This window comes from Culex quinquefasciatus, chromosome 3 (genome assembly GCF_015732765.1).
Source record: "Culex quinquefasciatus strain JHB chromosome 3, VPISU_Cqui_1.0_pri_paternal, whole genome shotgun sequence".
Classification (NCBI taxonomy): domain Eukaryota; kingdom Metazoa; phylum Arthropoda; class Insecta; order Diptera; family Culicidae; genus Culex; species Culex quinquefasciatus.
In genome coordinates, this window is record NC_051863.1 from 120,747,231 (window position 1) to 120,762,235 (window position 15,005).

The window sequence follows — 15,005 nt, forward strand, 5'->3', positions numbered from 1 at the left end:
AAGATTTTTTCAGCACGTGTCGTAAATTTATCCAACGAGGTTCACCGAGTTGGATAAATACGACAAGTGCTGAAAAAATCAAGGTTTGCAACGAGTTCCATATAACGTTTTTTGCAATTCCGAAAAACACCCTTTGGACAGAATTATAGGACAAATGTCCATGCATTGAGTCAATGAATCGTTCAAATCAAAAAAATGTTGAAAAGTATAACTATTCCTAACAAGTGCTGAAAAGTTCAACATTTCAGCATCCATTTCAGTGCTGAAAAGTAGAATTTTCAGCATTTGTTTTGAAAAGGGTTATTATTCGATTCTGTTATTTTTGGTACAGAAAAGTAGGCTGTTTCGTCGTTCAAGAATGACAGGAAAAGTAAGTAGTTTCACGACGGAATTGCAAAAAAGTATATTTTAGTGAAAGATCACCGTTATGTAACATTAAATTTGCAATGGTCTAAATTGGCCAAACATTTTTTTTTCTAAATTATGCCATAGGTATAATAAAATAGGAATAAAATATATAAATAATATAACAAAAGAACACATATCCAAAAATCTGATTTAAAATATTTTTTTCACGATTAATTTTGTTTCTGTGGAGAAATGGAAAAAGTAGTGCTACTTTTTTAAGTAATCCTGATCACAACCAAAAACTTTGCTGAAGACATCGAATCAACCTTTTTTCATCGGACTACTTCGAATATCTGGCAGACATGGGCTATATCATAAGGTATTCGCATGGGCTGATGCTCGAAGTGATTTGTTTACATGTTATCGACTATCCCCGCAAATATCAAACTACAGTAGTTGTTCGGTAACTGGGCATTGTTCAACTGGGCGCTCGATAACTGGGCCGTAGCCCAGTTAAAAAGCAGACAAACGTCAAAAAACCAAAACAAACCAAAATGACCGAGGGGTTAATGGATGCAAAAATCATATTCAATAAATAAAAAAACCTTTTTTCAAACTTTTGTTAAATTTCAAGTTACAATTAAAGAAATATGAAAAGTAAGCATTGTAAATAAATTTGAGTAACTTTTATTTTTATATTTCATCTGGAAAATATTATGCATCGGTGGCCCCTCGTTATTTTTTGTTCAGCCCAGTTAACGAGCAACTTTCGGTGACTGGGCTACGTTCTCAGCCCAGTTACCGAACTACTGTATACAAAATTGATTTCGGATCTTTTCTGGAAGCGATCCGGAAAAAAGATCCGGCAGCAATTTGTACTGATTTGACGTTTGATGAGGGTGTCGAAAAGTTAGGATGTCGCAAATCTTGACAGAGAAGGACTTTCGGAACTTGCCAACTTAGCTGTGATATCACAATCAGTCGGAAATTTCTTCCAAACCAATCACCAACGACCCCGTCTTCCTACACCCTAGCCCTACCATAAAGTTCCTTCAATTTTGAATACCACATTCGTTCACGCGCACTCTTTCATTCCGCCCACCTCACTCACACTCTCGCACCACAGAATAAAACCGCACGATGATCGCGCACCACGCTCTCGGACAGGGAAGAGGCCAGAAAAATATGAATTTTTGTGTGTGTGTGTTTTTAGCGCAGTGTCTACTATTCAAAGAACAACATCGACAACATCAACAACAACAACATCAACGACTAGCAGCTGTGTGTGTGTGTGTGTGTGCATTTGCGTGTAAAAGCCTACCTTTTTTCATTTCTGTGCAAGTTTTGATTTCTGATCTGAGAGTGTCTTTGAGTGTCCCCTGCTTCTTCCTTATCCTGATCTGTCTCGCCTGCGGCACTAAAAAGAAACGAAACGAAACGAAAACGAAAAACGAAAAAAACGACGCAAAGCTCTAAAATAAAACAAACAATGTTAATTTAGTTTTCACCAATTTTCAGCTTTATATCTTCATAATTTTCTAAAACAGTCATCTATACAAATGTGTGTGTGTGTTTTTTTGTTTACTTTTAATATACGTTCTTCTTAATATGCATTTTTTTTTGTTATTGTTATAAAGTTCAGCTCTTTTTTTTCGATTTCGCCTTCCACAGTAGCACTAAACTCGTTTACTTCTTTTTCATCCCATTTATAGAAAAAAGAAAAACAATCTCTCTACACGTGCTCGCTAAACGTCCTTCGTCGTTTGTTTGTTTTTTTCTTTTCTTGGTTTAGAATAATAAAAATGATAATAAAATATTAGAATTTCGTTTACTCACAATGCTTACAGTTTTTTTTCTATTTATCTCATTTTTTATTCTCTTCATTTACCGCTAGCGGTTTTCTGTTTCTTCTAAAAAATAAGCAAATATTCCATTGGTAGAAAAAATGTAAAACTCTATCTTCTAAAACATGGACGATACTCTCGATATACAACAACAGACTGCGTGTGTTTGTTTGAATGTGTGTGTGTTTTTGTTTGTATGTTGATAATAAATGTTCCTTGCATCATTCACTTTCTCTCACCTTATTTTTTCTCTCTCTACTAGAAAACAATTCTCTTGTTTAGAACAATGACACATACTCTCTTTCTTGTTTTATCTCACTTTTTTCTCACCATTTATGATTGTGTTTCTTTCGTTCGGGACTTTTTTCAAATGTTTTGCACGAAACGGAACTATTTTTCGCTTATAAAAAATCAAACTTTCAACTTTCAAGAGCTCTCTTCCCTGTCCTTCCCACGGCGCACATTTCTCTTCTCTTTCACTCTCACGCGCCCAATTAAGGTGGAACAAAATGCACTGGATTAACCTATCACAAAAATGGGTTTGTTAGTGTGTTTTCATTGTTTGATTGTGAATGTGCGTGTGTGTGTGTGAGTGATCACCAAGTGCACACTGTCGACAGTTGGTTAGTTGCTTGGTAGTTTCCTGCTCCTTCCTCTCCTTCGCACTTCCCTTCATTCAAGTCTTTCCGCTTGGAATGAATTGAAAAAAAAAAATCAAACTTGGAAAATAAAATAGAATAAAATCGTTTAACCAACTCTCAGAAATAAAACAACAGGCCCAACATTGATGCCACTTTTTGATGCCTACACACATGCACGCGCTCGAATGCAACCTTAGAAGCCGCGCGCGTACAGATACACACAGAGAACGCCAATGAGGCAGCCGACGCCGGCGGCGAGCATTATGAACCTGCGCTTTTTCGGCGACGACGACGACTTGCTGTCCTCGACCTCCTGCTGCTTGCGCTTGATCTCGCGGATCTTGTCCTCCATCGCGGACTGGCGCTCGAGGCGCTTGCGGCGGCGCAGCTCGGCCGCCGGGGATGATCTGGGGAAAGAAAGAAGAAAGGGAAGGGGGAAAAGAGAGCAGATTAGTATCAGGAGTTTGGGCAATATGGGTATCGACATTTATTGATCTCGATGCCGGATATGAAAATTGACATTTTGAAATGGCAACAACCAGGAATGAACTGGCTCTCGTTATATATGATAGGCTCAGGATATATGATAGGTGTAAATAAACCGAACCATGAGAGTTTTATTGAAATTCATAATTTTCTATGCAATGTACAGATTATCCAGATATTTTGTCTTTGACATTTTGGTCATGTCTGTATCATAACTATCTGCACCTTTTAGAGTAAATATCTAGGGGTTTTTTAATAGGTCCTATAAACATATGAAACTCAATAGCTCATAGGACCTTTAAAAAAGCTCTAGATATGGGTTTTCCACTACAAATAAATCTGCAATCGGAAACAGCTTTCTCATATCATGCTCAAATTTTGTACGGCTGTTGATATCATAAAACAAGAGTGCTCAAAGTTTTCAGATGCCGGACCAAATTTGATGCTCAAAAGAGCCTGCGGGCCAAATGTACAAAATTGATTTTTTTAAAAGATAAATTACATTATTTTTAGTTAATATATAAAAAAAATACATCTATCACACCAAGCTCTAGGCAATTTAATTAATAAAGCTAATTTTTGAACATTTTCGTTATTTAATAGTAATAGAAAACAGGAAATGACAGTTTTCCATCAGTTTTGTATCATTTTTTTAGGTATTTGAAAAATGGTAGTAAGTTGAATGTCATGGTCGAGGGAGAGTAGAAAAATTTAAAAATTTCAATAGAAAATATTGGAAAATTTATAATTTACCCAGTAGAGTTGATTCTTAATCATTTTTTTGCCTTTCTTACTAAAGAAAGGTATAGGTTTTACTTTAAGGCTGGACGTCATTTCCAGCTTCGTAAATATGTCGATTCAGCATGAATTTTAATCCGAAAAATCGCTAAAAAAGCACACTGCATCGATTTTCGACGCTCTATCGATTTACCTTAACAGAACTCGTCTATCTCGAACCCTCGAATTTTGAGAAAATAAATTCCGTAGAGGTCGAGTAATGTTCGTATGTGGTAAAATTTTGCAAAATTTTGTGTCGCGCCGTTCTCAGCTCCCATAAATCCGATTTCGATTCTTCTAAATGCAGATGAAAGCTAGTGTGCTGAACCTGGGCGAGTTGCCGCGCAAATTTCGAATTATCCATCTGTTTTCGGATGCGGCCAGACTTTTCAACAAAATACACAGTTTTCAAATGAAAATATGGTCAAAATTTGTCATTTTCATTTCTTTTATTTATTTCAAAAAATGCATTTTTCGAGCTCTACAACCTCCCAAATTTTCATCCAGATTCATAATATGGTTCTGGAGTTAGAGCCTTTTTTGTTTAACCTACTATAAGAAAAAAAATCCCTAAAAAAAGGTAAAAGCCCACCTGGTGACATTCGCCAACATTTTTCATTTCTGATTTTATCCAAATTTCTTCCTACATTCATAGTACAGACCATGAGTGAGCATCTGAAACAAATTTGACATCGATCGGCAACCCCGATCAATTTTTAGAACGATTTACTTTTTGCCTTTCTTACTAAAGAAAGGTATAGGTTTTACTTTAAGCCAGGACGTCATTTCCAGCTTCGTAAATATGTCGATTCAGCATGAATTTTAATCCGAAAAATCGCTACAAAATCACACTGCATCGATTTTCGACGCTTCGTCACCAAGTTGTCAAGTTGAGCTTCGAATACTGGCGCGAGAATGCTGGCGCATATGTTTCGGCTCGACTTATACTCGTTTGTAGTAGCTTGTCTACCGATGTTTCCTTCAACATGTAAGATATCGTAGCTTTTCGGTTTCTTTTGCTCTGTCCGTTTTTGCATAACTGTCCAATGTTTCTGCAAAAACTTTTTTGACATAGGACATTCATCCGGCTACAAACAATTTGTTTCCCGTGTGCTCCTAAAATCGCCTTTAAGTAGGCTTCATTTGGTCGTGATTTCGTATGTGTATTTAACAGAGTTCATTGGATTCCAATAAGAGCTTTCTAAGCTTCGAAGCTTTATATCGTTTTCAAAGTTTTCAATGTTCGCAACGCCAATGGCTATCTACCTAAGGTTCTCGCGGTTGAGTGTGTAGTGGTGCGATTGTAAAAATAGCTATCTCTGACTCTCTCACTTTCGTAGACGCTGAATGGCAAGCTTCCCACTGTACGGTTAACTCGGTTTTGCTTTGCGCCTGCTTTGCTCGGTTTTTGGGCTCGTACCAAAACTAGAAAACCAAAACCGCGGTGTGTGTCGTCACTTGCGCATTGGAAGCTAGCTATGCTAGCGTTTGTCATAAACGCTTGTTTGATTAAGAATTTGTACGATTAAAAATATTCTATTGATGAAAATTGCGTTTTCAATTTCTTTTAGAAAACACATCATTAATAATACCTTGCTTTCATCATAAGATTTTTTGTATCAAGTCGATGATGTGAATTGAAAGAAGTTATATTCTTTAGTAAGAAAGGCTCTATCTCACCCTTGGTGGGATTAAATCGGGTTTTTATAAATATAAATATTAAAATAACAAGCCATAGTTTCAACATTTCCATGGAAAAGGTGTTTTAAAATGCATTTTACACTAGTTCAGTTGTTTTGCAATCGCAGGGTGACCACTCAAATCCCATTTTCAAATTCCCGACTTTTTCCCGACATTTTCCAGACTTTTAAAGAAAGCTCAAATAATAGGCATTTCTTATCTAAAGAATGATTTCAAACAAAAAACTTTCTAAATGAAAAGTCTATATTAACCACCGAAAAAAAAATTTAAATGAATTAAAAAAACCTACTATACGCATTTTTAGTAAATACAAAAACTAATTAACAAATACAAATAAAGACTTCAAAAATGGCAATTCAATATTAAGATTCAAAGTAGAAACACAAACAATTAGTATTTGAAAAATAATCGAAAGTGCAACAATACTTATAACTTCCATGTTATTTTTTTTAAATTAGCAAAAGTACAGTTTTTGATACTTCGTTTCAACTGTAAATGACAAAAAGATAAAAATTACTAAATTTAAAATTTTGTTCCTATTTTATTAAACTTCATCAATATTTGAAATCAAAGAACGATTAAAACAAAATTGCTGTTATTATTCTTTCAAAGGGTTTAGAAAAATGTCAGGGATTTCACAAAAAACATGTTTTTGTTTGGTTCCCTTTTGATTTTGGTAATTTTTGATAATGATTTTTTTAATCCATGTTAATTTATTTAGTGGTCAGTATTGAACTGTTTTTTTTTTAATGAAAATTCAATTTGATGATTTTATGTTTTCCCACCTATTTCAAGCAAAATTTTTGAAGAGACAAATTTATTAAACAGTTTAGCAATAACTTAAAAATTTCTTGGAATTTATTTTCCATTTCAACATTTCTTCATGTTTTAAAAATGTCAAAAACTTTTTCATTTTTGGATTTTATTCGACATTTAAGTTCCGAAAACTGAAAATCAAGCTTTATCTATAAGAGGTAAATTACCCATACCCATAAAATGTTCAAGGGCAACATTTGGAAAAAAAACCCTATTTAAAATTACTTAATGAATTTTGTTAAGGCCGATGCACATATTTTGTAAGTTTTTGTCCCTCTGCTCTGGCCAAGTTCAAGGAGGGGGCAAAAAAATTGAATTTGAAAATTTGAAATAACAAGCCATAGTCTCAACATTTAAATGAAAAAAAGTATTTTAAAAGGCATTTTACACTAGTTTAGTTGTTTTGCAATAATAGGTTTTCAAAAAATGTAAAATGTAAGACAAAAACAAAAATTTAAACAAAATAAAACCTGTTGCGATCGAAAATTTTCTAAAATTCAAAATATTTTTTAGTTAACTCAAACATGCTAAAAATGATTTAAACGCATTTTGAATTGATTTCAGGTTTTTGCACTTAAATTTCCATTGATATTTTGAAGTTCTTTGATTTTTTTTGCCCCTTGATATTTACCAAAAAAAAACCATAGCCAAACTCAAGTTGGAATCTGTTTTCAAATATTCAATCTATTCGCAATTCGCAATTTTCAGTGTAAGAACGGGCCTTGACCGATCTTATGCACTAGGTTCCCGACGAACACGCACTGCCCTTACACCTACATCTCACCCTTGCTCTGAGTCAGTACGAGCAACACGCTAGAACACGCTTTGAGTGTTCGTGCCAGGCATGCACACCTTCTTTTCCGGTTACGCATTTTAACTCGGCCGGGGGTGGTACATTACGTAGGGTTTGATGTAAGTATAAGCCCCTAACCATTTATAGTGTGCCTATCAACTTTCATTTAAGCAAAAACTGTTTTATTTTTGGTTTAAATTCAAAAACTAATTGTTATTCACTGTGTATTGTTTTCTCCTGAATCTTCCCTATTGTTGAGTCGTGTTTATCTGTTGCTATTTCTTTTGTCGCGGTGTTTTGTTACAATATTTTGGTCCTAAGCATTTTAGAAAAGTTTTTCAAAAGTACAAGAGTAATATTTGTGTTAATCCTTTAATCATTCCATAAATTGAGTAAGGGCTCGAACCTCACTTGCTTTAAGAAAAAGGTGAAGTTTCAAAACAATGGACAGTGAAGGAAATGTACTATGTAAAGAATCAATAGTAAAAGAAAGATAGTAATTTATGAAGTAGATAAAGAAATTAACAATGGTTAATAAATAGAGGTAACAAACAAGCTTAGATTGTATTCAGGGTGAAAAGGCACATGATAAAAAAATTGACATCGCTGCCAAATTAAGGGAAAGCAGACAGTTTGTTACAACAGCATCAATTGGTAAAATAGAGTGGAAAAGCGTTGAGAAATAAGAAAATCAAATGAGTAAAATCGAAATCAAATGGAGGATAGTAAACAGAAGCCGTTTTAGAAAATCAGTGAAAACAAAATAAACAGAAGATAGGTGGTAGCTGAAATGGAAAGAAGAGAAACCCCGTTCTGCGATGCTCAGGTACATCCACAGCAGTTGACTCAACATACTGCGAATCAAAACAATACCGTCTACAATCACAAATTACTTCCCTTTCCCACATTGTCGCGCCCCTTTCTTTTAGCCGTCTCTACTCTGACCCTCGCTGGTCAAAGGTTTTCGAGTCGTTTCCACAGGCCACCAGCTAGGTTACACCTTGTCATCATGATGACTAAACCAAGCCAACGTGGAGGTAAGAAAATAGGACACTTGCAAGGAACCAGAGCCATGCTGTTTTGTCCAAACAGCACTACGGATGTAGTTGGGCTCCTTCCGGGATGTTCCTCGCCTAGGTGTGTCAACCGACGAGTATCATCAGTATCATGCACCCTTGGCCTGCATTTTCAAATATTCAATCTATATGACAAAATTAAATAGAATCATAACTCTAAGCTGGCCATTAGGCTCTATTTTTGCATTAGTTTTTCATTAACTTTACCTCTTGTTTGATAAACAAAAATTAAAAGAGATCATTTGATTCATAGAAAATACAATGAAAATCTGTGTCAAAGGCATCCAATATTCATTAAGATATTGAATTTCTTATACAGCTTTTCCATACTCAAATATATTAAAATAGTGAATAGAACCTTAAATTTAAAGTAAGTTACTAAAGTAGAATTGAGTGAATTCAATTTGAAAATTGTACAAAATTATTCGAGAGTTAAAAAATAAGTTTCAAACAAGTATGCTTAGAATTCCCGACTTTTTGACTAAAATTCAAAATTCCCGACCTTTTTACCGATTTTTTGGCGGATTTTGGCGAATTCCCGACTTTCCCGATTTCCCGACTTGTGTGGCCACCCTGGATTCAATCATAAGTTTTCAAAAAAAAAAAAAAAAATAAAATTTTGAATCAAAAATTTAAAAAAATCCCTCATATTCGAACAGTATATAGATCGGCCAATTTTCAAAAAATCATTGCAAATCGATAATTGAGCTTAATGATTCGCTTTACCTTCATTTGAAAGCTTTTTTTGCTATCTTTCGTATGTTGTATCGGACAACTGGAAATTTTATCTTTTGTATCATGTTATTGAAGAAAAACTTGAAATCCACAAATTCGGAACACTTTTTTCTTACGGATGTAAACAAACTTTGGATCTCTCCAGGATTACATATTTGAAATAAAATAATGACTTCACACACTGCAACCAGTGAAACTTAAGCTTAGTGATGTTTTATCCATGGTCTGATAACTTTTTTTTGTAAAAATATCAGTTAAATTCAGGTGTTCTACAATTGTGGGAGGCACAATAACATCCCAGAATCATGGAACAGGCAATTTTGCGGCTCGAGATAAAATAGTCTTGAAATGAAGTTTTTTGTTAAAAAAGTACAACTTTTACTAGTGAAATAGCAAGTGAATGTCCAAATAAAGGTCCTAAAAATAGTAGAGTCGGCAGAAAAGGTGCATTTGGTATGCTATTGACAAATTATCACAAAAGTGTTCCGAATATATGGGATGACTGTATTTACTTGTTTCACTCATATTAATTTGAAAGCTTTTTGAACCAAATATTTGTGTCGTAAAATGGGGAACGAAATATGAATTAGCAAAACAATATCGTAAAAAAGTTTAAAATTAACATTCGTTTTGAAAAATCATAACTTACTTTACGAATGGTCAACGGGCCATTTTATATGATTATTCAAAATGGGTCCGCGGGCCATAAAAAATCACCTCGCGGGCCATACTTTGGTCACCCCTGTTTTACATGAACAAAATAATCCGTTTCTTTCGATTTTGAGCCTGCAGTTTTTGTACTTTTTTTACAGTGCGCAGTTACGGAAACGGTAATTTTCGTAGGCTAATAACTTTTTAGTAAAAAATCTTAAAATATGTTTTTCCAAATTTAATGAAAATTCAAGTTCCAAGAAAAAGTATAATCGGATAGTTATTGCGCTTTACACAGGCAAAAAAACAGTTGCTTTTCTTATTACATTTTGACGATATTGTCCATCCCGGGCCCTTAGGGTGTAGTTAATATGGTTTTACGGAAAAAAATAAAGTCGTCCAAATTTTAGTGAGCACCGCATCTTTTCAGTTCCTTTTGAGGTCCTAAACAACCCCCTACAGTTTGGGAACGGTTGGTTAAGCGGCTTAACTTAAGCCCCCACTTTGCGCAAAGCGATTCAATTTTGTATGGGAATTAGGTAGTATGGAGAAAACCATTTTTTTTTATTTTGATATTTCAAAAATTCACGTTTCGCGCTATATTGAAACCAGATTCATATTCGGTTGCTATGGAATGTGCTCTACAACTTTGCCGAAGAGAGTATGGTGCTAGGCATGCTGCTAAAAAAAGATACAGCGTGTTCAAAACTCGTCTAAAACGTGTTTTTTCCTCGAAACTCTCTTCGGGAAGGTTGTAAAGCACCTGATATACCTGAAGATATGATATAGCGTGGAACGTGATTTTTTCAAGTATCACAATTCAAAAAAAAAAGATTTTTCCTATGCAAATTTATATGGAAAATTGAATCGCTTTGGGCAGAACGAAGACTGAACCAATCGTTCTCAAACTTTGGGGGTTGTTTAGGAACCCAAAAGAAACTGAAAAATAGCTGTGCTGGAAAATCGATTTTTATATTACACCCTAATGGGTTTTAGAGGTTTAATGCTAAGAGTAGGCTAGTATAACAAAAATAAAAGCAACACTCACAGTTCCCTCTCCGGGCTGGACACCGTTCCATCCTCTCCCGCACTGTTGCTGTTGCTGTCGACACCGTTCGGCAGCGGCGGCAGTGTCGCGTTCGCATCGAACGATGACGCCGCCACCCGCGAGTGCTGATGCTCGTCTTCTCTGGCGCCCTTGTTCGACTCCAGCGTCGACGTGTTGCTGTTGGCCGCCGTCGTCGTGGTCGTCAGCGTTGACGTCGGCGAGCTCGTTATCGTTGAATCGTCCAGCACGGAACTTTCGATGTTATCACTGTTGTCTTCTTCGTCCTCATCGTCATCGTCGACGTCGTTTTCATCGCTGTCATTTTCCTCGATCAGCTCGTCCACTTCGCTGCTGCTGCCGGAATGGCCACCGCCGCTGTCGTTGTCCGAGCTGTTGGACGCCTCGTGCAGTTTGTCGAGTGCGGCCGACGCCGGCAGGGGCGGCAGAGGTCGGTCTTTACTGCTGCTGATCTCGTATTGCTTGCTCTTCTCCAGGTTCAACCGATTGTTGAGCTCGTCCCGGCTCACCTTGCCGGCGATAAAGTCCTCGTGGACGCTTTCACTGGTCGGTATCATGGGCAGCGGCTTCTGGGAGACCGTGAGGGACTGTGTCCGCGGCGGGGGCAGAGGCGGTGGGGTGTCGTCGGTGTCAGCGTCCTGGTCCTGGCTGCCGGCTGGGACCACCTCGGTTAGCTCTTCAAAGTCCTCGAAAGACTGCGCGGAAAGAAAGAACGATTGCAAGTTGATGTTTTGGGGACGAAAACTGACAAAGACAATCTTACCGAGTTGTTCATGCGCTTCATTCCCTCGATGATGGCCTGATATGAGAAGTACAGCTGATCAAAGGTCTGTATCAGTCCCATGCGGTACCGCCGCAGCTCCAGGAGGATGTCCTGTACGGACACTTTGTTTTCGCCTTCCTTGTCGATCTGGAAAGAGAAAAATAACCCTGATTCAAAATGTGTTACCATGACACAAAATAAGCTGATGATATACTCGAAGATAGAGTTTACGATACGATGAAATGATTAATATTATCTGTTTTTAACAGCTTTTTTTCAAAAAGCTGGAAATGCAACTTCAAACATCTGTATTTTGATTGTTTTTAACCACTTTACAATATTCCTGGTGCATTTGATCCGCAATAAATGCATACACCCTAAGTGATATGAAAAATGCAGTTTATTAGTTCTATAAATACAGTAGTTGTTCGGTAACTGGGCTGAGAACGTAGCCCAGTCACCGAATGTTGCTCGTTAACTGGGCTGAACAAAAAATAACGAGGGGACCACCGATGCATAATATTTTCCAGATGAAATATAAAAATAAAAGTTGCTCAAATTTATTTACAATGCTTACTTTTCATATTTCTTTAATTGTAACTTGAAATTTACAAAAGTTTGAAAAAAGTTTTTTTTTTATTTATTGAATATGATTTTTGCATCCATCAACCCCTCGGTCATTTTGGTTTGTTTTGGTTTTTTGACGTTTGTCTGCTTTTAACTGGGCTACGGCCAAGTAATCGAGCGCCCAGTTAAAAAATGACCCAGTTAAACAACGTCCAGTTACCGAACAACTACTGTAACTCCAAAAAGAATCCGTTCAGAAATGCTTCAATTGTGTAACAACAATTCAAATCATATGAATTGATGGTTGAATCATACATATTTAAGACACGAAATTGTTATTTTTAGCTCGAAATAAGTATGAATAAGGCTACAAACTCTTGCTGAGCAAAAATCCGTTCACTTTGCCGGTATAGCCCCTTGTTATAACAATAACTGATAACGAATTTGTTTGATAAGTTTGGAATTTGGCACATAATATTTTTTTTTATGTTCTTAATTTTTTTTTGTTACTTTTGATAGTTTGCGAAATGGCAAGTTTGTCTTTTTTTCTGTGTATTTTTAAGTATGAATAACAATGTTTGAATAGCGGATGTAATAGTTTATGTAGTTGAGCGCATTTTTTGCTCTAGTAAGAGCAAAAATATTATTTTGATATTAACGTTGAAACGTTGAATAAACATTTTGGAGCTGATAAAACATATTCCTAAGAAGGTATCTTTTTTTTCCTTTTTTTCGTTTGAATTCCATACTGTAGAGTCCTAGGTGTTCTGTGTCTCGCCCCGTGTGCTTTCTTATGCTTTCCGATGGCCCGTCCGCCCGCTAGCCATCGATTCGTTCCGAATGTCCGTACGACTCGCGATAAATCCATCCGCTCCGGCCGGACTGTCATAATACGCTATCATGAGTTGCATACAAGGTTTGGTGCAAGCGCGATATACGCATGCAAGTTAGACTTGGGCCGCATAGGATCCTACACATATCAACCCTTAGCAACGCGTTGCAACGTGTTTTTCAGTCGAAGTCAACTGACAACACAACACAACAGAACAAAACGCAACGAAACGAAACGAAACGAAACGAAACGAAACGAGACCAAACTCAACTCAACAAAACTACTGAAAAAGTGTACACGTGGTTTGTGGATGGCTACGTCCAGGATTTGAATCTTTTTTTTTTTGTGCATTCTTAAGTATAAAAACTAACTTAATCCACAATGGCTGATATGATGAAATTGTACAAAAATGTCATCTATTTTTAAGATCCAGCATCCAAAAAGTACATAAATATCACTTAAGTGGCCATATCTCGAAACAGGGTTGCCAGATCTTTAATGTTTTGGACTCGTTGGAAAGGTCTTCTGATAACCTAACCAACAATGGGTTGGGTGGTGGATCCGGACATAGTTTACATACATTTAAGTGAGATCCAACATCCAAAAAGTACATAAATATCACTTAAGTGGTCATATCTCGAGACAGGGTTGCCAGATCTTCAATGTTTTGGACTCGTTGGAAAGGTTTTTTGATGACCTAACCAAAGATGGGTCGGATGGTAGATCCAGACATAGTTTACATACATTTAAGTGAGATTCGGCTTCCAAAAAGTACATAAATATCACTTAAGTGGGCATATCTCGAGACAGGGTTGCCAGATCTTCAATGTTTTAGGCTCGTTGAAAAGGTCTTCTGATAACCTAACCAACGATGGGTTGGATGATGGACCCGGATATAGTTTACATACATTTAAATGAGATCCGGATATATGTGAAAACACATTTTTATACATAACTTTTGAACTACTTATCGAAACTTCAATCTGCATAAAACTCGATCTATGGGACCCTAAACCAAGTCGAGTGCAACAGGTTCGGGTCAAATCGGTTCAGCCAGTGCCGAGAAACGTGAGCTAGTTTGTTGGTCACATACATACATACACACACACATACACACACACATACACACACACATACACACACACATACACACACATACACACAGACATTTGTTCAGTTTTCGATTCTGAGTCGATATGTATACATGAAGGTGGGTCTACGACGTTTTTATACAAAGTTCATTTTTAGAGCAGGATTATAGAATTACCTCAGTGAGGAAGGCAAAAAACGGAATCGACGTAACACCTCATAATGTGGCCCTCTTAATCTTTGCGGTTTCGTCAACGGATCCACAGGCGTGTATGGTTCTTTTTGCGACAAGACTCCGCCTCCCGGGTCTCCTAAGGGTGAAGGTATGGCACAAGGAGAGGGCACCGAATACCTATATTTACACTTAGAATTTTTCTTAGGTATAAATAACAACACAGAAAAAATAAAATTCCTGTGAATTTACATTATTTATCGTGTCCCAAAAGGTATCATGATAAATGATGTATATTTACATTAGGTTCATTGGAAATTTATATTAGATTCATTGGAAATTTACATTATTTTTGAAAATTTACATCAGTTTTGGAATTTACATTAGTTTTGAATTTACATTAGTTCAAATCAACTTATTCTGATTAGCCAATGGGAATGAAAAGCTCGACTTGGATTGCAGTAGGAAAAGGGTGTGGCCTACACAGAAAAAAAAAAATGTAAATTTACACAGCACGTAATTACTGTTTCTTATGAAAACTCGCTCAATGTAATGTTGAAATATGATGTAAAGAGTAAAAAGTCATGGAAATTACTCCAATGTAAATCTAAATCTAATGTAAATCATAAATCTAATGGAAACGTTGAG

The 15,005-nt window shown here is 36.4% G+C and overlaps 1 protein-coding gene across 2 annotated transcripts in view; it reads right to left on the bottom strand.

The window, feature by feature from the left end:
* The window catches only part of LOC6044891 (tyrosine-protein phosphatase non-receptor type 61F), a 62,609-nt gene that overhangs the window by 3,854 nt on the left and 43,750 nt on the right, over nucleotides 1-15,005 (bottom strand). Inside the window, exons 5-7 of one of the 2 annotated variants that reach the window (XM_038265949.1) lie at nucleotides 11,698-11,844; nucleotides 10,917-11,629; nucleotides 3,103-3,240 (exon numbers count right to left, since the gene is read on the bottom strand). In XM_038265949.1, coding sequence (XP_038121877.1) covers nucleotides 3,103-3,240; nucleotides 10,917-11,629; nucleotides 11,698-11,844 — 998 coding nt within the window. Of the gene's footprint in view, nucleotides 1-1,844; nucleotides 3,241-10,916; nucleotides 11,630-11,697; nucleotides 11,845-15,005 lie in introns of those variants that run through there. The other variant, XM_001862296.2, reaches the window with a different exon arrangement.